Source organism: Aulostomus chinensis, chromosome 8 (genome assembly GCF_037954235.1).
Source record: "Aulostomus chinensis isolate RoL2024-O1b breed Wild chromosome 8, RoL_Achi_v1.0, whole genome shotgun sequence".
Classification (NCBI taxonomy): Eukaryota; Metazoa; Chordata; class Actinopteri; order Syngnathiformes; family Aulostomidae; genus Aulostomus; species Aulostomus chinensis.
The window spans coordinates 10,404,342-10,428,277 of NC_141327.1; the positions used below are offsets into that span (position 1 = coordinate 10,404,342).

Sequence of the window (23,936 nt, forward strand, 5' to 3'; positions counted from 1 at the left end):
TAAATCAGAGTTTGGTTTCACTCTTCATCTCAGGGTGGTGGTGGTTTTGCTCCATTGTGTGCTGATGTTCTGAATTCGAGAAGAGCACAAAATGATCCTCTTTTTATGATATATCATCACTTAAATGTATACATGATCGCACGTATCGAGCAACATGATACAATGCTCATGTAAAAGTTCTGTAAGGATCATTTTGATAAAAGTTGAAGAAATCGACAGAAGCAGAAACTTGATTTTGTTTGATGTTTAGTTTTAACTTAATTATTAAGAGAAATCAGGGTTAAATTTAAAAAAAAAAAAGTTACGAAAAGTTGCCTTTACACACGTCCCTGATTGTTTTGGTGATGCTGTATGATAATGTAAGGACGTGTGTGTGACACCAGTCCTGCTTGAGTTGGAAGAGACTAACAGAGAGGGCTGAGTGCGCAGTCGCCATGGTAACAGATTAACGGCAAAGATATTTCAGATCGCTCAGTTACACTTCTGCTGCAGTTGCCTCAAACTATACAGGGTAGCTCAATGGTACATTTTAATACGCCCGCAGTATTTTCTTATATGCGGTGGTTTCTAAATTCTGACTTCTTAATAAAGACGTCCCAACTCTTAGTGCGTGACGACGAGCCGGGAAGCTGAGTAGGAGGGGTTGACGGCAGATGCCTTTACAGCAGTGCACCGGAGGATGCGTGTGGTGTTGCGGGACAAAATGCGCGTGGGATCGTGTTTGATTCGGCGATTATCAGCCAGCTAGACTCCTCATGTAGAGACGTGTGTGAGTGAAAGGACCATCTATAGAGGGACGTTTAACTATGACGGGACGGGATTTTAGACCACGTGAAAGGTGCACTTCTGCAAGACTTCTGAGTGAAATGTAGCCATGGCTGCCCCCAGTTTTTGCCTGACTGAAACCGCTGGAATATTCTGATGAGATTTATCCTGCACAGTCTAGTGTGATGATGGAGAGCGGAGTGTTTCTGCCCTGCTTTGATCAGTTCATGCTGAGCCCACTGGTCACCTGGGTAAGTGATGCAGATGGAGGGCCTGGATGACTGACATCTGATCGCCACCTGACTCATCCTATGTCTCTTTGACACCCAGGTGAAGACATTTATGCCACATGATGGGGGTGTGCACATGGACTTCTCTGAACTGCTAAATGGAGTCTTTCTGAATGACATCATGAGTGAAATGTAAGTTGTGTTCTATTCCTGATAAACATCGCTACAGCATCTCTAGCAGAGGTTGTGAAGAGAGTCCAGATGGATGCTCAGATTAGTAGTCTGAGCCATTCTAGACTTGATATTTATTTATGATTAATTGCTAAATCTTGATGAAATGTCAGTTCAGGAACTGGTAACAAATAGAATTATCCACATTGGGACTTTCTCAGACTGAGCTTTTGGTTGCCATCCATAGCAACTGCACAAGTCACATTCTTTATCCCGACACCAACAGTACCGGCTTTGTCGCTCTGCAGTAATAAAGAGGATCTTTGTAGTCTGCAGCAGTCTTTAATACAACTTCCTCAAGTCACACAGGTTCTTCAAAAATGACACCAATATTGAGGAAGACATGAAGGACAACATGGATGCTATTTAAGAGATTATGACTGGAGTGCCGTATGTTCTGAGGGAATTACCCTCCTCACCCCTGGCAAACTCATGGTCCTCTGGCAGGCTGGTGTCCAAAATTGCAGAGAAATAGTTCGTGAGACACTAGCTTTAGTCTCTCTGTTGGTTTGTTTCAGATAGAGGAAGACGTCTGACTCACTTTGAAGAGTTGTAAAAAATAAAAGGGGGGGGGGGTCTACAAATTGATGACCCAGTGCACTTGTGGATAATGCTGTCTGGCCACCCCAAGTCATTTATCCTCCAGGGTCACAATAACCAGCTTTAAATGCAAAACAATGCTGTGCCTAAGGGAGGGGAGGGGAAGAGGCGGGATAATCTCTTGGATTGGGAGACCCTCTGGGATTAAAGCCTTGTTGATGGTGTTTAGTGGCGCTTGGACACAGATGGGGGTGGGGGGGGGGGCAAAAACAGGACAGCAGCACAGGGACGAGGCAAAAATTCAGCAATTCAGCCCCCTTCTGTCTGTCAGCGTTTCAAATTTATAGTTTAATGACCTGAAAAATGATTGACTCACTTTTTGGATTTCACAAGGTGCAGTAACACATATTTCTGCACTTTGGTCCATGACAGTAACTATAAAGACAGTTAGGCCCATGGCAACAGCACAAGAATCCAGCCAAAAGTTATTTGGGGCAGAAAGTCTAGTTCTGCCCTATTTAGCTCAGAAATACTTCAGTTTGGTGGCTGAAAATGTTGATGTCGCAAAAGCTAAAGGTAAAAATGAATCAAGCCTTCTCTTTGTAGTTACAACCATGTGTTTGCTTTGGAATCACAGAAAAGTAAGATATGTTGTTTCCATCCTTCAGAAATCCCCCAGCTACACCTCAGGGTGCAAACAAGCTCAGTAGAGAGCCAAGCCAAAGGGTCCAGAACCTGAACGTTCTTGTCCAGAAAATTAAGACGTATTATCTGGTGAGTTTCAGTTGCTTCCTCCCTTTTTGCCATATCTTGTTATATAATTATACATCTGAGCTACATGCTGCTGAGCTCGCTCCCCACATCGGATTACAATATTGGAACATTGGCTTTGGATGTTACTATTCCACCTCAATTTTGCATCAAACAGACACGCACACACTGGATCACACATGCGCAAACCTGATAGTCCTTCTTAAGATGTGTGCCCTAAATATCACATCCGTGTCAACATCTGTGTAATCAGCACGGGAGCAAAGTTCGAGCGCAGCAATGATCCACCAAAGTAAAGCTCCAGACAGCACTTTAGAGCGACACGTTACAAGCATCAGATGCCACTGGTGCACACGTAGTAACTAAGTACCAATTTAGCTTCAGCTGCCTCATGTTGAGATCTGTGGGAAATCATTTCAATGAAAAAGGAATAATCAAATTATTCAGATAAGTGCAGTGAATAAATGGTGTAATATTATATTGAGCAGCAACAAGATCTTAATCATCTTTGTTTCAGTCTCTTGTTTTGCAGAAAAAAAATTAAATGTGGGGCATCTTTCACATCTCATAACTGCTGCTGTCTATCCAGTCCAGGCTAATTTTGGCTATTTTTATACCGGAGGTCAGTTGAAGGGGGATGCAACTTCACATACCGAAGAAAAGATGATAATTTTGGTTCCTTTTCAAATCATATTTCGGAAAAATACTTTTAAACACATTGCACTTTAAAGATATATTTGACATTTACCCACTGCTTCTGGTTGCACAGGTAATTACATAAAATGGCCTGAAAATGTGATTGTCTGTGCAAGTTGGCTGTACTGCATCACACAGCATGACCTCACTCACACTAAATTCAGATGAGGTGGTTGCACCGCCCAAGGAGATGAATAAAAGTGATACTTTACCCATAATATATGTTCCCCTTCATCTACTGACAAAGAAGCATGTCTTCTCGTCCTCTCCTGTCCTGCATTACGAAATTGGGACTTGAGCGTGCAGGAAGAGCCAGCCACATATATTTATCTCAAAGCTAATGGTGACTGAAGGGTAACAATGGCAAAACCGTTCAAAAGTTTGTTAACAACCTCTCAAGTTTATCATCCATTATAATCTACATCTCTATATCCAGCTGCATGCTCTGAAATCCAGCAACCCGCTCACAAACAAACAAACTGTAACCTTTCCGTTCATTGATTCAAGGTCCCTCTGAGCAGGATCAGCTGGTACATTCACTTGAACCAACTTGCTTGCGTTGGCTCATGCTCATTCACATTATTGCTGCACTTGAAGTGTTATAGATTGTTTTTTTATTATTGTTGTTTTTTTAGCTTAAATCAACGTGTGTGTGTGTGTGTGTGTGTGTGTGTGTGTGTGTGTGTGTGTGTGTGTGTGTGTGTGTGTGTGTGTGTGTGTGTGGATTACTGAGCATCCAGTTGGATAATGAAGGTGCGGATTGCACTGGACGATGTTCTTGAAAGTTTGTGAACAGCAACAGTTTAGTTGTTGTTAGTAGTTGCTTTAGAGTTAAATATATCTGGCTGGCACATTTGCTGTGCATTTTAGAGTCACAAAGAAAGGATGCTCGAGGGAAAAAAAGTCATTGTGAACTCAAGACACCTATTTGGGAATTCCTGAAAGGTACAATACCATACCAATAATGTTTTGGGGACCACTTGAAGAATAACTCATACACCACATGATGTTAATGATGTGCTATACAAGCACAGGAACACATTACAATTATAGCTTTAAGCAGGGTTACCCTGTAACAGTTTTGGAAGTTTTCTCTGCTTCACTATGGAAACTGTCTCCACCCATTCAGAGCACTCTGTTGGCTTAGTTTCTATACATGAGTCCGATTCGCTGCTATGTGCTGTACATACATACATCCTTGTGCATTCAGGCTCAAAAGAGGACTTAGATTCTATTCTCATTTGAGTCCAACTAAAATGTGCTTATCCCCCCCCCCCCCGTCTCCCCTTATCGTCATCTGTTGGTTCATCTGTATTTTGCAGGATAATCTGAGACAGTTAATAATGATTCCTGTGCCAAACGTGTCGCTGCTTGGCAGGACTCCTTACTGCGGTATGTTCTTCCTCTATAATCTTCCCCTCTCTTCTCTGATGGCTCTGCCTGTTTAGTGCGTTTACTGATCGTCAACAGATATTGCATCCATTTCCCAGAATTCACCTTACAATATGAACAAAAAAAACATAAGTGAGGCTGATTTTTATTGTTGAACATGGCTTTACATGAAACAACATAGAAAATGATATTATCCTTGTATCTATACGCTCAATAAAAAAAGTGTTTACACATCTTTCCCTAAAATAGAGGACTTCAGAGTGAAATGGTTGTGAATTTTTCCTGTCAGCTGTCTTAGCTCTCTCCTGAGCTGCTTTAATACAATTGCACTCCATCAGTCTGATAACCACACTTGCATGTGATGTTGAGGCTTTTGTAAGTGATGACCCAAATTCAGCAGCTAGCACTTCATTCAACTCAAAGTCCACGCCAAAAGCCAGCAGGAGCTCCATCTGACTTTTTTTTTTTTTTTTCAAATTATGAACTTTTTTGTTACTCTTACCAGAACGAAGTTTGGAGGAGATGAAGAAGCTCTTGCTATTGCTGCTGGGATGTGCAGTCCAGGTAGACTCCAGTTCTCGTACATGTACACCGGCTTTGGTTGGGTTTTGTGACAGTTTTGTACTTTGCCCACTACAGACCCATGCGAGCTAATTTATTTTTAAATTTTCAGTGTGAGAAGAAAGAGGAGTATATTGAGAAGATTCAAATGCTGGACTTTGAGACAAAAGCAGCCATAGCTGTGCATATCCAAGAGGTAGGTCTTCCTGGGACAAATGAAAGAGTCAAATGTTTCTGAGAGGGTCAAATTTTACTAACGTTAGCTTAAGTACAACTCTGGAGATATAAACCAGCCACTAATATATATATAAATAAAGAATTAAGTGTTTCAAGCTGGGGGGGGGGGGGGGGGGGGTCAACTACAGTTAACTAGACCTTCTATCCACTCAGTTTTGAAAGGAAAACAGAAGTATGGCAGCTTTTGCAAAATTTCTTTAAAAAATGTCCAATGTGCTTATCTCGTTGCTTGGACAACAAGTCTATTTTTCCTGTTGTTGTGATAGAGTACACCCCTAAAATCTACAGGTGTGTGTGTGTGTGTGTGTGTGTGTGTGTGTGTGTGTGTGTGTGTGTGTGTGTGTGTGTGTGAGAAAGATTCAGATGACCCCTGTTTAAGGGACCTCAGAGATTTTAGTTGGCACAGGAGGAATTCCCAAGGGGGAAAGTACCACAGTTGAGTATGTGCTCTGAGTGCTGCAGTACCCTGTAGTCTAAGATACAAGAGCATGGAGGGATGACTGCCCTCTCTGATGCAACATATGACATATACACAGCACACTGAGTGAGCAGCATGAGCACAACAAATATCTCCATAGTTAATCACAGACTGTACAATCAGAAACATGCTCCTTTCCAGAAGTAAGCCATTTTATCTTTGATTTCTGTGCCAATCACTCCATATGCTGTTTAGAACTACACATCTTCTATAAACATATTTGATAAGCTATTATTTACAAGTTACTTTGATTTTGTATTTTTGTGCACTTGCACACATCAGTCATTGAGCCGCAAGCATTGTCTGTGTTGTAGCTGTATCGTGAGGATGTACTGTGTGTTCATGCATGCACTGCAACCCTGACTGCCCTTCCTCAATGTTCTCCAGGTGACCCACAGTCAGGAGAATGTACTTGATCTGCAGTGGTTAGAGTCCAATGACATGCAACCAGATGAGGTGCAGGCATTGGTTAGGAACATGGTCGTACACCTTCAACACCTGTTGGAGCAGCGGGACGCTCATGTGGAGGTACTCACATCACTGACTGAACATTCAGGTTTATTTTTGCTGTTCACTGCATGACCATAAAGTGTAGTAAGAATCAGAGCTCATTTGCTTGCATCACTTTTTCAAACATCCAATACCATTCTATACTGATAGCACTGATGTGTGGGGGAACCTGGATATTGGTTCTAAAGGTAACAGTCTGTAACCTGTTAAATTTTCTCTCTTCTCCTTTCTGCAGACTATTGCAGAGCTAACACAGGAAAGGGAAGGTGTGGTTAGCATGCTCAGTAGCCCATCAAGCCCACACTCAGCCAGCTATTCTCCCAGCATGCCGCAGCAGCAGGCGGGAACCCAGCAACACTTAGCGGTGGAGCTTGCTGATTCTAAGGCCAAGATCAGACGACTTAGACAAGAGCTGTGAGTACCAAGTGGATATAAAGATCAAGTCTGTATTTATCCAACAGCTAAGACAAGAATGCTCTTAAGAGTCCGTTTAGGATTAAAAGAGTTCTGGGCTGAGTGTGATGAATAAAACACTTTTATCAAGTGGCTTGCTGCTTATTACAGCCAAGTGTAAAAGCAAGGTTTGAGAACAACTCTAATGTGGTCACATGGTTGATCACAGGAAGAAGTAGCCAGTCAGAGACCGTTCATCTGCCATATTGTGGATAAAACTCTCCTTACAGTTTATTCAGCAGGATGTTCCTCCATGCACATATAGGCTATCTCTCTAAGTGTATTTAGTTGAGGGCATAATTAACATGTGAAACTAACAATTGAACCATTGAGTCAGAAAAATATAATCTGTGAATTTATTACCACAGTGACAAATGTAGACAGTAGTGACCTTAAGAAAGTAATTGTGAGAGAATCAGTGTGTGACTTATTCTTGTTTGTTTGCAGCCCTGATGAATACAGATAAAAATGGGTACCATCCTGTGGGACTGACTTATAATAATGAACCAAACCTCCTCTTTTCTTAAATATGCTGCTTCATTAACATGTTTATTATGAACAATGATATTTTAACAGGTGGCATGGTGGTGCAGTGGTTAGCACTGTCGCCTCACAGCAAGAAGGTTCCGGCTTCGGGATCTTTCTGTGTGGAGTCTCCATGTTCTCCCTGTTCCTGTGTGGGTTCTTTCTGGTACTCCATCTTCCTCCCATAGTCCAAAGACATGCAAGAGGGGACGAGGCTGATTGATACTCTAAATTGACGAGTGTGAGTGAGTGAGTGTGAATGCTTGGACTGGCGACTGGCCCAGGGTGAACCCCGCCTCTCACCCAAAGGCAACTTCGCAGCTAAGTTTGCTCAATGTTGTTGAAGAATAGGAAAAAATTCCACCCACAATTTTCAACAATTAGTCTCCTCACTTCCCAAACTCCTACTGTGTTGTTAAAAGGGAAGGTTATGTAATACAGTGGTAAACGTGCCCCTGTCCCAGCGTTACAGGCATCAAATTCAAAATGAGTGATTATTGGCAAAAAAACCCCAAAGTTTTTCACTTTGAACATTAAATATCTTGTCTTTTTAATGTATTCAACTGAATACAGGTTGAAAATGATTCGCAAATCATTGTATTCTGTTGTTATTTACATTCACACTACATTCCAACTTCATTGGAATTGGGGTTGTAATTAAGTGTAATGAAAATCATCTTGTTCTATAACACTCATTGTTAACACAGTAAATATATTGTAGTGAGAGCTAAAACAATGCAATTACGATAAGCAGAGACTGAAAATAAAAGCACATTTATACATCATCATTTCTAACTGCAGAATGTTAACCATCCTCAGCATCTGACTGTTATAGCATATACCATTATTGAGAGTTTCTCGAACACCAAGTGAACAGAAATTGCGTTCAATGTTTAATGGCTTAGTCTACTCTGTGATATAAACAATGTTCGGGCAGATTTCAAAATAAAAGTTGTCCCCTTATGGACTCAAATGAGTTTTACAATTCAAAATCTGTCATTTCCCCAAATTGAAGTTTACTGTGTAAGGTTGCCTACAGTGGCAGGTTCTCTATAGCAAAAGGAAATGATTGTTTTCACGTTATCTCTCGGTGATTCTTACGTGGGCTGCTGGTGTTGAAGCTGAGGTAGGAACGTTCAAGCAAGATGAATGAGCGAGGGAGAGAGATACTTAAGGATAATAGATTCCCCCAGGGAGTTTGGCCCACATTCATGCCTGCCTGGCAAGTTCTATGGCCATGAACCAACACTGACCCACATTGGCTCTGCCTTTCTGAACGCGAACACACACACACACATGTGCGCGCACACACACACATACTCGGACTAACCCTGATCCGATCAAGACCTCAGTTCCATCTTTGCTCTCCATCTTCTTTCCAGTGTTGTTGGATTCATTCCCTCTGAGTAAAACACAGTAATATAAGAGAGTCATTGTACAGTTTGAATTTGTGCTCTTTTTTTCTTTAAACATTCATCTGAACATCCAATAAAATCTACGTAAGTATTCCATGATGATAGATTGAGGTAGAAGGAAACACTTTTTCTTGTTGGAATCACCTTGTGTTTAGATTTCTGCAGGTTTGTACCATCAGTAGAAGACAACTTTTTTTATCGTTTTCTGAATGCAAAATGTTCAGGTAGATTAAGAGGAATGATTAAATTTGACTTAATTTGGATCTTAAAGCAATTAGGTTTATAAAAATGATTGCCGTAAAGGAGTGCCCATTCATGTAACCTGCTGCTTGTCTCTGGGCTTTACAGAGAGGAGAAGAATGAACAGATGCTGGACTGCAGACATGATCAGGAGAACATGGAGGCAGAACTGAAGAGGATCCAGCAGGAGGTTTGAACTTAAACAAGACAAAGAAGAAATTGCAGCTGTTTCTGACTGAGGCATTGGCTGTAGATTATTCAGATTAATGCGCAACACAGTTTACTGCAGAGCAGAGCTTACTGACAGAAAATTGAAACCTCAGAACTCAGAGATACAACTGAAGCTTATATGGATTTATCTGAGCAGGAGATCCCAGTTCTATTCTCTGTGTAAGCCTTGTGAACTAGGTCGGCTGCAAATGTTTTATAACATGTTATCACCTTATAAACCAGATATGCTGAACATGCTGGCAAACAGTTACATATGAAATCATACGGCCATAAATCCTGCAGAAAATGTTTATTTGTTTTTTTTGCATTTACCCCTAGTGTCAGTTTCCACTAGTTCCTGTGACATGACTGTCTCTTCATCTGTTAGTTGCTCAAATGTTTTCTCCAATTGTGTTCTTAAAAAAAACTTAAACAATGAGCTAAAATGCTTATATGCTCATAAGAGCTAATGTAATGGCAGAATCGAGTGATAGATCTCCAAATAAACTGACCCCAATGTTGGATGCTGAAGAGTTTCATCATTTGAGGCTAATTTTCCCATAAACTGGCAAACATAATGACTGTCTAACCTTCACCAGAACTCCCAGCTACTCGTGGATGCCCGTGCCGCTCGGACCTACCGTGACGAGCTGGACGCTTTGAGAGAGAGAGCGATCAAGGCAGACAAGCTGGAGAGTGAAGTGGGACGCTACAAAGACCAACTGCACAAGATGGAGTTCTACAAAGCTAAAGTGGAGGTTGATGCAGCATGAATAGTTAACCTGGAAATTTCTGAACTTTGGAAATCCTCCTTTGGTAACTTAAAAGATTTAATATAAAGAGAAATGTCAATCTGAGAGGTGTTTTTGTATCTCAGGAGTTAAAGGAGGATAACAGAGTGCTCCAGGAGACCAAAGAGGTGCTGGAGGATCAGCTGGCAGGCTGGAGGGCTCGCTCAGATAAGATACACCTGCTGGAGAAACACAGCCTGCTGTTGAAGGCTCGCCTTCACGACATTGAGCAGGTCAGAGACTGATATTGCCTGGAATTAATCCTCTTTCACACATGGCAACAGAGATCATTTAGAAAAGTAAATCCCTTCCTTAATGATCATTGTAAACTTTTATCAGCTCGGACAGAATCTTTTCCATTCCAAATGACTTTGCTTTTCCACTTTTAGGAGAAGGAGGCTGATCGGAAGCGCATTGAGGAGCTGCAGGAAGAAAACCTGGCTCTGTGTTTGGCTCAGAGGAGGAGCATGGAGGAGTCACAACACCTTGGCTGGGAGTTAGAACAGCTCTCCAAGACCACTGAGAACACTCAGGGTAAAAGACTTTGTTAGTAGGTCACATAGGTGGATTAGCATGTAAATTGTGTCAGGTGTGTGCAGACAGGATTCTCTCCTTCTATCAGCTGTTTTATTATTTGGAAAAAAAAACGTAGAACCAGGGTCTATAGATACGTTACTAGTGTGGAATCGGGGGTCGTTGAATTGAAATGAACACAATTATTTGAAAACCTGAAGCACACCTAATTATGTATGATTTTTTTAATTCCATCCATCCATCCATTTTCTTCCGCTTGTTCCTATTAAGGGTCGCAGGGGGGGCGGGAGCGAATCCCAGCGACTACGGGCGAGAGGCAGGGTTCACCCTGGACAGGTTGCCTGTCCATCGCAGGGCCAACATACAGAGACAAACAACCATTCACACACACAGTCACACCTACAGTCAATTTAGAGTATTCAATCAGCCTCGTCCCCAATTGCATGTCTTTGGACTGTGGGAGGAAGCCGGAGTACCCAGAGAGAACCCACACAGGAACAGGGAGAACATGAAGACTCCACACAGAAAGATCCCGTGCCCGAGCCGGGACCTCCTTGCTGTGAGGCCACAGTGCTAACCACTGCACTGTGCAGACCGATTTTTTAATTCATTCAATGAAATCCTTTGCATATGTTTCAAAGTAAAATTCCATCAGGGTCATACTTTCTGTATTTTAGGGTCGAAATGATGAATTTCATAGGGACCATAAGTGTTCCAGTATAGCATGAGAACAATATAACCTACATTTAATCATGCAGTGAGATTTTTAATGTCAAAGAAGGTCAACTAAAAATGTTTATTTCTGTGAAGGACATGCTCAGGTTGTTATTATCAGTGTCTGACAATACGATGCAATGGAGCTCCACAGAGATCCTCATCACTCCAACCTATTTGATTTGGTGTTTGAAATCATGTTCACTGGCTCACCTCTTCAAATCTGATTTTAAATGAGAAAATGTACATTTCCATCTCTTTATTTGAAAACAGGCTTCTGGCTTCAGACGTTACACATGCACCGTTCTACTCCCTGAAGCTCAACTACTCAACTGTGGGAACACGTAGACAAACGCATTTATGACAGATTCATTTAAAGACTATTAGAGAAATGACCGCATCCTTGTCTAAGTGCATACAGAATGATAATCAGATGTTCTATAAAGGTTTTGTCATTGAAATTAGTGTAATTAGATTCTTTTGCTTAAATCCATCCTTGAAGAAAGAAAAATAGTCTATGTCCCTTCTGACTCAGAGATCTTTTATTCGTAAATTATGAAACAAACTGACTTATGATTGATTCATAGTGTGTGCAAATAGTATAGACAATTGTTCTGTATCTTTCTGCCTGACTCCCAAACCAAATAATATCAGTTTTTCATTCCATCATATCTCAGGTTCTCAATTTCCTTGCGCTCTAATTGAGCTGCCATATGTGTTTGTCTAAAGGCCAGCAGACCCTAAGTGAGGAGGTGAGTGAGAGGACCCACAGTCGAATGCTGAGGCTGGAGAAGGAGAACCAAGGTCTCCTGAGGACCATAGAGGAACTCAGAGCTGCCTCTGTTAACAATAGCACACAGTCCAGACACCACAACACCAGGGACCTTGGGTGCCAAGCAGTCCATAGCACCAACAACTGTACCTCATCAACAGATAAAACCACTAGTATAGATCATTGCACAAGTGTATCCCCGCTCCGCACAGTAACACAGCAGAGTTGCGCGCACCAACTCCACAAAGAGGAGCTGCAGGGAGTCCAGAGCAGCGTCCTCCTCACAGAAAATTCAGACCTACATGTTCAGGAGAAAGGACAGCGAGAGGACGGAGGTAGCCAAGATGATGTCAAGGAACTGATATCTGATCTGGAAGTGTTAGAAAACACACATCACAATGGGCACCACTGTTGTGTTGCATCACATGATCACTCGCCTGGCTCTAGAAGTGGTAGCCCCAGCCACGACAGCATCCTCAAAGGTTTGCCAACTCGCTACTCCTACGCCAACAAACACACACAGCGACTGGAGGCCAAGTGCAAGGCCCTGGACTCACTTAATCAACATCTACAGGCTTCCCTTGACAACACCGGTGGGTTTAGTAGATTATTAAAAACATGCATAGCCCCCTTCAATTCTTAATAAACTCTTTTTGTTATTCTATATTCTCATCTTCTGTTTTTGTAGAGCGGAAAGTCCAGCGTCTAGAATCAGAGGTTCAGGAGCTGGAGGCAGAGAACCAGAGTCTTCAGGCCACCTTGGAGGAACTCCGGATCTCTGCTCGACGTCTGGAACAACTAGAAACAGAGAAGCAAAGTCTGGAACAGGAGACTACAACCCTGGAGAAGGAAAAGAGGCAGCTGGAGAAAGAGAATCGACGGCTACGCCAGCAGGTATGGACCCCTTGGAAAATATTTGGAAGACTGAAAATCGCAAATAACATAAAGTGAAAAAACTCTCTTCCAACTTCTGTCTCAGACGGAAATTCAAGAAGCCAATTTAGACAGCAGTAATGTCTGCATGGCCAGCCTAGAAAGGGAGATGCGCTGTCTGGTAAAGGAGGCTGAGGGGCTAAGGGAAACTGCAGACAGAGTCAAAGGCTTGGAGAGGGACAACAGAGAACTGAGCAAGCAAGCTGCTATTGACCAGAAGACCCTGGCCACACTTAGAGAGGTGAGAATTTGGTGCTGCCCATCTTACTTTGTGTGCGTGTGTTCCACTGATCATGCTCTTTCCTCCTACTGCAACTGTCTGTTTTACACAGAGATCAAGCGCTGACTGTATTTTTTTGTTTTAAAAACACTCGTTATTTAAGTCCAGTCACAAGCCCATTGTCTTAACAGGACAGATTAAATGAGACTAAAATTGAAATGATACTTCAACCAGGAAGTTTTTTTGGCTGTAGAGTACTTACAAGAAAGTGTGGTGGGCTCAAAAATGTTCTTTCCCATTCTGCATTACTTCTTTATCACTCCAGTGTGCAGAATGAGGCAGCAGTATATTTAGCTTGAAGGTGATGGTGAGCAAACAACAGCTATAGCAACAAAACAGAAAAACAGCAAAACTATTCAAAAACGTCCATCGAAAAACTCTAAAGCACATTCCCTGGTATAATCCACATCATCTTTATCTTTAGTTTGTGAGTACTTGAAAGGCAAGGTACACATTTTGGTTGAAATATCCATTAAACATGAACATTTACATCCTAATATGAACAAAACCAGTATAATGCAACACAAGAAATATAATGATTTGTCACATTTAGTGCTACCCTTGTCTGTCTGTAGGAGCTTGTCAGTGAGAAGCTAAAGACCCAGCAGAGAGATAATGAGCTAGAGAGACTGGCACATGAGCTAGAGATGAAGATCCTGAACCAAGAGAGCACACGAGAGGAGGAACTCAACGCACCAAACAACAGGTGCATATTACTACCTGTGGATGCAAGAAGAATTCCCCCTAAACTCTGAGTGGGATATATTTCAAAAAATGTTAGAAACTAAAATAATTCTCAATGAAGTAGGTTCAAGATGCTGGAGTCAGAGTTGGAGCTGTCTCTGAAAAAGTCTCTTCAGATTAAAGAGGACAAGATGGCTGCCCTTGAGGCACGTCTGCAGGAATCCTCCACCCTCAACCTGCAGCTTCGCCAAGAGCTCAAAACTGTGAGTCGTGTTATCAGTCGATCTTCGAGCCCGTTAGGGTGATCTAAGTATTCAAGCTTTTTCCATCACTCAGGTGAGAGTGAGCTATGAGGCCTTGCAGCAGAGACAGGAGGAGGAGAGGATAGCATCAAGCTCAACCCCTCCACAAGAGACTGGAAAGGCAATGAGTGAATGGCTGCGTGAAAGCCATGAAGCCACCAAAGAACTGCTGAAGCTCAAAGACCGCCTCATTGAAGTGGAGCGGAATGTAAGTTGCTGTACACCTTTAATGACCGCTTTAACATAATTTTAAAAAATTTTGGGCGTTAATAGTACACACTTTTACTTTGGTTATAATTCTGTTCTGCTCTCCAATCCTCTCCTCTCAATACAGAATGCAACACTGGAGGCAGAGGGACAGTCAACGCAAGCCCAGCTGAAGCAGCTGGAGAGTCACTCTGACAGTCAACAGGCTCAGATTCTGGCCCTGCAGAGGCAAGCTGCCTCGCTGCAGGAGAACAACACCTCCTTGCAGACACACAATGCCAACCTGCAGGTACTGTGAAACAATTGTTATTTTCCGCAGTGAACAAACACGTAAGCATTTTTATCACATTAACCTACATCAAATGGTTGTCTTTTTTTTCTCCAGGTGGAGAAATCCACCCTGAACTCACAGAGTGCCTCCCTCATGGCCCAGAATGCTCAGCTGCAGCAGCAGCAGTCAGGCATAGAAAGCGAGCGAGACAACGCCATACGTGAACGTGAACAGCTGCGTAGTGCCCACGAGCAGCTATTACGTGATCATGAGCGGCTGGCTGCTCTCCATGAACGGCAAGCCGCAGAGTATGAGGTCCTGATGGGGAAGCATGGTTGTCTGAAAAATGCCCATCGCACACTGGAGCTGGAGCATCGCACACTGCAGGACAGGTGGGGTAGAGAAAAGAATATTCTTTAAATAAAATATAATCAAGAGGAGTGTAATCTGTTAGCCCTGTAAATCATGAGTCACAATAAATGGGGTTTCTTTGTTCACAACAACAATTAGCACATTTATCTTCCTTCATAGTTGCCTTGATTTTCTTCAGCTTTTATATTGTTTTGCATTAACATTACCATGATTTTGACATAGTCCTATAACCATAAACCTGTGATGTAATGCACCCCTGCATCTTCCCACATGTTTGTTTCACATACTGTATGTATTTTTGGGTGTATTTTGGGGTGTATGTAGATATAATAGCCTGTTGCAGCGGCAGAATAAGCTGGAAGAGCTGGAGAAAGCCCTGAAGGAGGAGCAGATGAGGATGGCTATGGAGAAGGAACACCACAGGACCACAGCTGCTGAATGTTGCCGACTTCGTGACGAGAAAGACTGGTGAATAGTTCGTAGACACATATAATAGAGCAGACATATAAGCAGATGTGTCTACATTAATAAACAAATATGGGCTTACGCACCCACTTCTGTGTCCGTAATTTTTCAGGCTGAACCAAACATACCGCCAGCTTCTTAATGACAATGAGTTGCTGACATCAGATCACAAGCAGCTCAAGAGTCAGATGAATGAAGCTAAGCTGGAGCACACCTGGCTGGAGGCTGACTTTTCCAAGCTCAAAAAGGAGTATCAGCAGCTGGACATCACCTCCACAAAGCTCACCAACCAGTGTGAGGTAAGGACACACCAGCAGGTGGAGCTGCTACAGTATGTGCTTTTAATCGGCGCCTTACCTCACCTCACTATGTCATTGACCTCATCATCGATACAGGCTCAAAAAGCTGATTGAAAATATGTTATAACAAATATGTTTTGAATATATGTTGCTGCATTTACGTCTGCTGGGCTTTGTGATATTTAGCTGCTGAGCCAGTTGAAGGGCAACCTAGAGGAAGAGAACCGCCATCTGCTCAGCCAAATTGAAACACTGATGCTGCAGAACCGAACCCTGTTGGAGCAGACTATGGAGAGCAAGGATCTGTTTCACGTTGAGGAGCGACAGTATATGTCAGTACAACATGATGTACTGGGTTTATCACAGTGTGGCTAGTTGTGCTGAACCTCTCAAGAAGTTATACAGAAATTGGGAATACAGATGATGACCATGAAAAAAATGGAACTTTTAAATGATGTTCTCAATATTTATTTATTAAAGTTGCTAGTTATTTGCCTGTTGTTTGAGGGACCGTGCCTCACCCCTTGACCCCATGCAGTGCTTGCTGTTTGAGGGGCAGGGCCATGAGTTCCATGGCATCATAAAACCCAAGATGGCACTGTTCATGTAAGATCATTAATGAGCAAACAGACAAGATTCTGGATTGATTTGATGCTCTGTATATATGTCTACAGTTATCAAAGTAGTCAGAGATCAAAGCATAGAGGATGAAATTTCTGTCTTTAATCTCAGAGCCCAGACCTTCAAACTGGAAGCACTTCCTCAGAGTACAGCAATGCACATGTACAATTTTCTAGCATTCATAACAAGATAAAGAGTATGAGCTACCACACTGCAACACTCATCAAGGAAAACAACAATCATTCTAAAACAACAATTTCTCTTCTCTGTCTTATCTCTGTTCAGTGACAAGCTTAATGATTTGAGGAGGCAGAAGGAGAAGCTAGAGGAAAAGATAATGGACCAATATAAGTTCTATGAGCCCTCACCTCCTCGCAGGTATGTTACATGCACTAATAAGAACCTCTTTGTTTACTATTGGTACAGTGAAATAACTCTCATTCAGTAATAATAGGATCTTCAGTTTCCCACCTTTTCATAAGTACTCAAGTCAAGACAGTTTACTTTGAATATACCCAATTTCAAAATTTACAATTTGGCCTTAAATGGCTTTGAAAGTCTATACAGAATACAATATGTACTATCCTAAATTCCTCAATTTGTAGTTTTTTTTTTTTTTTTACGGAATAGGCCATGATATTAAAATAATAACTGAGAAGAACAAGATGAATACATATGTTGATAAACAGCTGAAAATCATTTGCATAGAAAATGCAGTTAATTTCCTCAAATTTCAATGAATCAAATCTGGGCAAAAGGTGAAACATGAAACAGGAAAAGCAGAGGGCTAGGACGAGAGCCTGATGGTACCCCATGTGCACATCAAGTCTTTAATATGTAGCTTTGCTTTAATTACTTACTAAATTAAGAGAGAACCTGGACAGATACACCGATTTAATTTTCCAGTGACTTTAAAAATATGTTGCAATATAAATTGTGTGAAGGCCACACTGAAGCATGAAGGTAGAATCTGAAAGCACAGCAATGGTAGATCATTCATCAGCAATGTAAGTGGTCAGCATTTTACTGCCTTTCAAAGGTTTAGCTGGTCATGTAGCACACTTCTTTTAGAAAAACTGATTGAGACCATGCTTCATTTTTAACAAAGACTCTATTTGGTACGTTACATGAATATGGTATAGCCACCTCTTCAGAATTAAATTAAGAAGAAGAAACATTTAAACTTGCATACTTTTTTAACAACAGTAGTATGCAAGTTGAGTAACAGCTATGTCCTTGTCTCTTGTTCCTCTATATCTGCTCATCTACAGACGTGGGAACTGGATCACTCTGAAGCTGAAAAAGTTAATCAAATCCAGCAGCCGTGAGCATGGACCAGAGCACCCACACACATCGACACACTCTGAGCCACATCTCCCCTGTCTTGACAACAACTCTTTCGTCAGCTCAGATGGTTCTGGGGGCTCAGTTTCCAACTCAGCTGGTGATGTCATGCCACCCCAACGTAGCAGTCGTAAGTAGTCTTCTCCCGTTGACTTGCCAAGACTGGTCTCATCAATGTTTCTTCATCATCACTTCTGTTAGTTGGAGATATGAGCTGAGCCGTGCTGCCCACAAAGCCTCCCACCAGTGTCAGATTGTTCAGGAGTGTTTATGTAAGGTCCAGCCCACAGCCAGTGTTCAGAAGCACATCTACATCATTTGAAGGACACCCCTTCCACCTCTGCACTTTCCAAGGAGATCTATAATAAATTTTAAAGTGAAACTGTTTCAGCAATGTTTGCTTGTGCACAAGTTAGATTCGTCACATCCACCGCACACAAAATTCACATTTTGTGTCCTGAACAGAATCTTTTTTTTACCAGTTTTGATTTCTGTCTAAAAAAATATTCACTGTGGGGGGGGGGGGGGTAATTTTTTAAATATTTCAAATATAATTCAGATGTTAGTATGTCAGTTTACATTGCGTGTGGCATGTCTAATTTGTCATGCGTCCTGTTACTTGATGTGTGTGAACTTTCCTCAATATGTCTCCCGTGTCTTTCTTGTGTGTTAATGTATTTCTTCAATCCTTCCCTCCATCCCTTCCTCCCTTGTCTTGTCCTTCTCTTCCTACATACCCCCCCCCTCTCTTTGCATGCATCTGTCCCATCCCGTCCCTCCCATATGGCTACACTTCCTGTTAAATAGCCACACTGAAAATATTTCCCCGTATGAGGAACAGGCTGAAGGACAGAGACAAAGTCAAGTCACTCTTCCGCCGTTCCATGTGTAAGAAACACTGGTCGGGTGTTTGACCCCATCTTGACTGTAGCCAGTTATTTCACTGCTAACTCAATAATATTTTTGATGTTTTTCACAAATTATTACATGCCATAATGCTAAAGTAACTTTAGTTGGAATGTGGTTCATTATTTTCAGCAAGGATGGTTTTTAGCACATCTAATATCAGTGGTCATATGTCAGTAACATGTCCATTCAAGCCCATTTCACCAGAACTCATAATTAGATATGAGTTAAACTTAAGCATACACAGTTCTCATTTCCCTGCAAAATGGCTGCATTTGGAGACACTTTGGGATGTCTTGTCAGAACAATAGAGGTCAAAGAAATGCTGCATTGCAGGAGGACACTGGTGCTGCATTAGCTCTGCCTACCAGGAGCAGCTGTGCTGCAGGGAAACAGTTACAAACCAATTTCCTCACAGTTTACCACTCTAAGAGAATAATACCTCCATGAGCCATACATCTGCTATCTTTACCTTCATCCACCTCCTACTTGTCCCTTTCCTCAATCCAATAACACAGCCCTGAGCAGCTTGGTGTACCCCTCTTCCCGGTTGGAGGAGGAACAGTGGGCACACAGCTCAGAACAGCTGGAAGGGTCAGAGGCTGAAGTGGAGGACAGGAAAGACTCTCTGACTTCATCCCTCACCACATCCATCTTGTCCATTCTCCACACTCATCCCACCACTCCATCATCCAGCCACACCAAAACAACAGACACTGATGTTCCAGATGTTTCTGAGCTGTGGGTGACAGGTAGAGGCATTAATAAAAGCTGCTGTTTTATTTTGGCATCACCTGCATTTAATGTAGTGTAGAGTAGAACAAATTTAACACATGCTTGTGTGTAAAGGCTGCTGAAACTATTACTATTCACTGATATTTACATTTATATATCATGCCCCACAGACAAGGACTCAAACGATAGTGCTGTGCCATCTGGATTTGAGGACAGCGATGAGCTGCAAAACCACGGTAAAGCTCTGCGGATATTCATTTAGAGGATTCAGCAAGCATACAGATGTATTACTCGCTCAGGAATTAGAGTAAATCCATCAAATCGCAATCATGACCTTGTTTCATATTAATCTGTATGTGAACTCCAGAGGGAAACAACTATTATGACAACTTGACTCTGCTGCCCCCTTTTGGTCATTGAAAATATGTCAATGCACCTGAAAGATACAATTCTATGGAATTATGGTTATGTAAGCATATCTGCTTATAGAATGAATTCCTCGAGAAAAAAAAATACACCCTTTCTTTCCAGGGCTCAATGGGGTCCAGAGTCGTGCCCAGAGTGAGAGCAGTGGTGAGTTCAGCCTTAGCCTGGATAATGAGCCCTGGTCGAATGGCAGCAGCCCTGTCCAGCAGCCCCCGACTCGCCGCTGTTCCTCCTCTTACCAGCCACCCGCTGACACCTCCACCCCTCAGCACACACAAAAGCACCAGCAGTTGTGTTCTACTGTACACAAGGAGAAAGCCTCTAGTATGCCTGTTACAAAGAGCCAGGATTCAGAGATCATACCAAAACAGAAAGATCCAGCTCAGGAATTCTGGCTCACAAGAGGTACAAAGAGCATCAGGAGAGGGAAGGTGATGCGTCGCTCATCTGATTCAGGAGGGATGTTCGGAGTCAACCCAGTACTCAATGAGATGGTTCATTTAAAATCAAGTTCCAGCAGAGCCGAAACCAGCCGAGCTGCCGTTTGTTCACCAATTACTGTGTTGTATGTTCAGGGTAAGTCGTCCTCAATGTCTGGCTGCCTCAACTGCTTCTCCACCCCTCTGGGAAAAGAGGGGCGACTAAAGGAGTTCAGGTTGCCCATGAGTCTCCCTCGTGCCAGCAGTGTCATTTCCACAGCTGAGGGCTCGTCCCGACGCTCTAGTGTCAACAGCGACTCCAGAGTAGCGGTTAAGACTGAACCGCTCCCCTCCCCAGTACCAGAAGAGTGCAATAAACTGGAGCAACAAGAAAAAAGAGCAAAACCAAATCAAAAATCAGAAAGTGAAAACAGTAAATCTGAGCCCATTGCTCCAGTTAAACCCCCCAGAGACCCAGCGGTTATTGTTCCAAAAGACCATCCCAAATCCCCTGTGCAGGAATCTCTTTTGGGCTCTTCATTCACGTTCAACTCTGTCTTCTCCAACACAATATTCAGCAATTCTGTGGTGACTACCACAACGAGTCTGGATACACTAGAGAATAACCAGCCCTTCTTGGAGCAGAACCGTCCTCTTATGAGTCAGGGGTCACCTCATACCAAAACTCAAACACAGGGTCAAACTGCAGAACACGGAGCCAGGCTGGAAGAAAAGGACAGATTGCACACAGTTGCATGAAAGCAGCTCTTTACACCTTTGCATGTTGTGTTATTCAGTTGATGCAACCAGTAACAACACCACTTATCATCCCATCAGCACACATATTGGTTATTTCATATCTTTGCATCCTCGCTCATCCCTTTGACATCTAACAATATAGTAATATTAACTGACATTCAGTAAAAATATGTTTAGGTGTATTTGGTAAAAATAGTAACATTACCATTATTACTTATATCATATACCCAAGTAACACATAATCCAGCAATTCTGTTGTAATTTGTAATTTTGTTTAGGTTTGTTTGCATTGGTTCTTCTAAATATACTAAATTTAATGTATAAATGTCATCTTGAGCCCCATAATGATTAGATTGGTGTTGTTATGCAAGCTTGTTTAGTTTTATTTTAACCATACTAACAGATCATCTTTACATTTATTTATTTTGCCAAAACATAAGCTTAATTTCCCTAACTCTTTAAATGTCCCAATGCTCAGGCTGCGCTTTTAACTTCTTATAATTTATTAGGGCCTGAGCCAGAAGGTACTTCAGGCGAAGACCCTATTGAGTTTTTATTTCTGTGTCTATTAGGTTTGAAGAGATGATATTTGAATTTTGTCCAGTATGACGTGAAATAAAGAAATCCTCTAGCTACAATAGTCAACCAGACTATGAGATTGAACAGTGTAAAGCCCCTCCCACTATTCTCATTGGATGTTGGGCCACTCACATGAGACAATGCGGAAGTGGAGAACTTTCACTGGAAAAACAAAACATTCGGGGCTGACGTTGAGAATATTTCTTGTCGGACTACACTGACTGTTTAGTGGTGTGTGCTGGAGTGGTTCCGTAGGCTGTGTAACATCACTCGACAGTTGTATCCCGGGTTTGTCACGATGCTGAACGCTGCCGCCGCGGAGAGGAACAAGGAGCCCATCCTGAAGGTGCTGCGAGGCAGCGTGAACACCGAGAGACCCCTGCAGGCGCTGGAGATCTCCTCCGGGACCGGGCAGCACGTCTCACACTTCGCTCAAGCTCTGCGGAATATTACCTGGCAGCCCTCAGAATATGACCACCAGTCTCTTGCCAGGTATTCGTTTTTATAGTCATAAATGCGATAAATCTCAGGGATCAGCGTTATTCAATTGCTAAATTGCGCGTGTAGCTCGGGTATTACGGAAGTAACACACCGTGCATCTGGAGTGCTAACGATGGAGAGTGGTTCGAGTGTTTTGCTGGATTGACAATACTGTTCTATTTTCAGTATAGAAGCGTACAGGGCCCACTACCGGCTGAACAATGTGAAGCCCGCCATCCACCTGGATGCTTCTCTGGGTCATGAGCACTGGGGTGAAGTCCAGCCAGAGAGCCTCGACCTGGTGGTCAACATCAACATGATCCACATCTCTCCTATGGCCTGTACAGAGGTAGGTGGAATACCAGCTAGATTTGTTAAACATTTGCTCCACGTTTTGCTGAGTGTGTTGTTGAGAAGTGGTGGGGTCTGTATCAAGGGCTGTTGCAGTACAGGCCCTACATCAGAATGGCGTTGTATGCAGTTTGTGGTGCTGTTGAATAATACAGGGTTATCCTTATAAATGTATCTATTATTCCTTTTAATGAATATAGATGAAAACTTATTAGTAATAGCTGCTCCCAGTATAAGCCAGCACCAAAAAGTGCAGTTTAAAAAAGTCAACACTTCTCTCAAACCGATTCAATATAAACTGAGTATTATAATCCTCTTGAAAGGGGGATTTATTGCGGAGCTGGTGTGTTATCCTCAGACCTCTCATTGGGTTTGGCTGATCACGCTATATTAAATATAGGCACAGTTATGTATCTGCTCCGTGCTACTTTTTTCTTCTCTCACCACATGATGTCAAAGTTGTCACTTTTTTTCCTCCAGGGTTTATTCAAAGGGGCAGGAGTAGTGTTGAAACCACAAGGTCTACTATTGACTTACGGGGTGAGTGGAAAACGGTTTCTGGCTGTCTTGAATATTTCCTTTTTACATAATGGCAACGTGTCAATGCACTATCGAGTGTAACGATATACTCTGTTTGGTTTTAATGCACAGCCCTATGCAGTGAATGGTCAGATCAGCCCACAAAGCAACCTAGACTTTGACTACAGCCTGCGGCAGAGGTAAAGTCGATCTATCAATCTGCGACGGTTCACGGTTCAGCCCGTGTGACGTTATGAAGTATTGTATGCATCTCCCTGATAAACTTCCTTGTGTGAGAATTAAATACAGGTTGTTTATCTTCCAGGAACCCAGAGTGGGGCCTCAGGGACATCTCCCTCCTTAATTCACTGGCACAAAGAAATGGTTTATTCCTGGAGAAAATAGTAAGTTATCAGCTCCTTTAGTTTGAGCTGTTTTTTGCTGAAACAACTAAGGGTACAAGTACAAAAGATGACCATGTAAATGATGCAATAAATGGTAATATAAGATGCATTCAAGTCTGTTTTTTTTTTCTTTTGTTTTGTTTTTTTGCTAGGTGGATATGCCAGCAAACAACAAGTGTCTCCTCTTCAGGAAGGAGAGTCTGGTGTGAATTGTCCCACTATTTCTTCTCTGACCGCAGAAAGGGCCTTAACTCACCCTTGAAGTTCTGACACATTTCCAATGGAATCATGTTGTCCTAATTCACACTGACATCAAATAAAATCAACAAATCAGAATTGTTATGCTGCATCTATTATACATTACATTCTGTATTGCACACTGGAGAAAAAATAAAACACTCAGCCTCATGTCTCTGGTATTTCTCTCCATGCAGCAGTCTACAATTCAATTTTATTTCAGTTTGCAGAAAATGAGAAGAGCTTTTAAGAGAGACCATGATATACATTAGAGAGCA

The 23,936-nt window shown here is 42.2% G+C and overlaps 2 protein-coding genes across 10 annotated transcripts; both read left to right on the forward strand.

The window, feature by feature from the left end:
• Nucleotides 1-463: 463 nt before the first annotated feature.
• On the forward strand, nt 464-21,184 carry LOC147257060 (girdin-like). 9 transcript variants are annotated; one of them, XM_086210819.1, is made up of 30 exons: nt 464-838; nt 942-1,016; nt 1,096-1,187; nt 2,435-2,540; nt 4,556-4,625; nt 5,131-5,189; nt 5,299-5,382; nt 6,289-6,429; nt 6,647-6,825; nt 9,153-9,234; nt 9,854-10,012; nt 10,132-10,278; nt 10,435-10,579; nt 12,023-12,658; nt 12,754-12,959; nt 13,045-13,239; nt 13,854-13,984; nt 14,084-14,225; nt 14,299-14,472; nt 14,599-14,760; nt 14,857-15,134; nt 15,439-15,582; nt 15,692-15,878; nt 16,065-16,210; nt 16,785-16,877; nt 17,771-17,973; nt 18,651-18,731; nt 19,268-19,501; nt 19,655-19,720; nt 20,016-21,184. In XM_086210819.1, exons 2-30 carry the CDS (start codon nt 951-953, stop codon nt 21,086-21,088), a joined length of 5,481 nt encoding a protein of 1,826 aa, XP_086066945.1. In that variant the 5' UTR covers nt 464-838; nt 942-950; the 3' UTR covers nt 21,089-21,184. The 9 variants fall into 9 exon arrangements, with proteins under 9 accessions (XP_086066945.1, XP_086066944.1, XP_086066946.1 ...); XM_086210818.1 differs by having other exon boundaries at nt 465-1,016; XM_086210820.1 differs by having other exon boundaries at nt 465-1,016; nt 14,087-14,225.
• A 202-nt stretch (nt 21,185-21,386) lies between these two features.
• mettl26 (methyltransferase like 26) lies at nt 21,387-23,829 on the forward strand. The gene is made up of 6 exons (XM_086210827.1): nt 21,387-22,159; nt 22,334-22,496; nt 22,979-23,038; nt 23,150-23,217; nt 23,343-23,421; nt 23,574-23,829. The coding sequence occupies exons 1-6, from the start codon at nt 21,966-21,968 to the stop codon at nt 23,628-23,630; spliced, it is 621 nt and encodes a 206-aa protein (XP_086066953.1). The 5' UTR covers nt 21,387-21,965; the 3' UTR covers nt 23,631-23,829.
• The last annotated feature ends 107 nt before the right edge of the window (nt 23,830-23,936 follow it).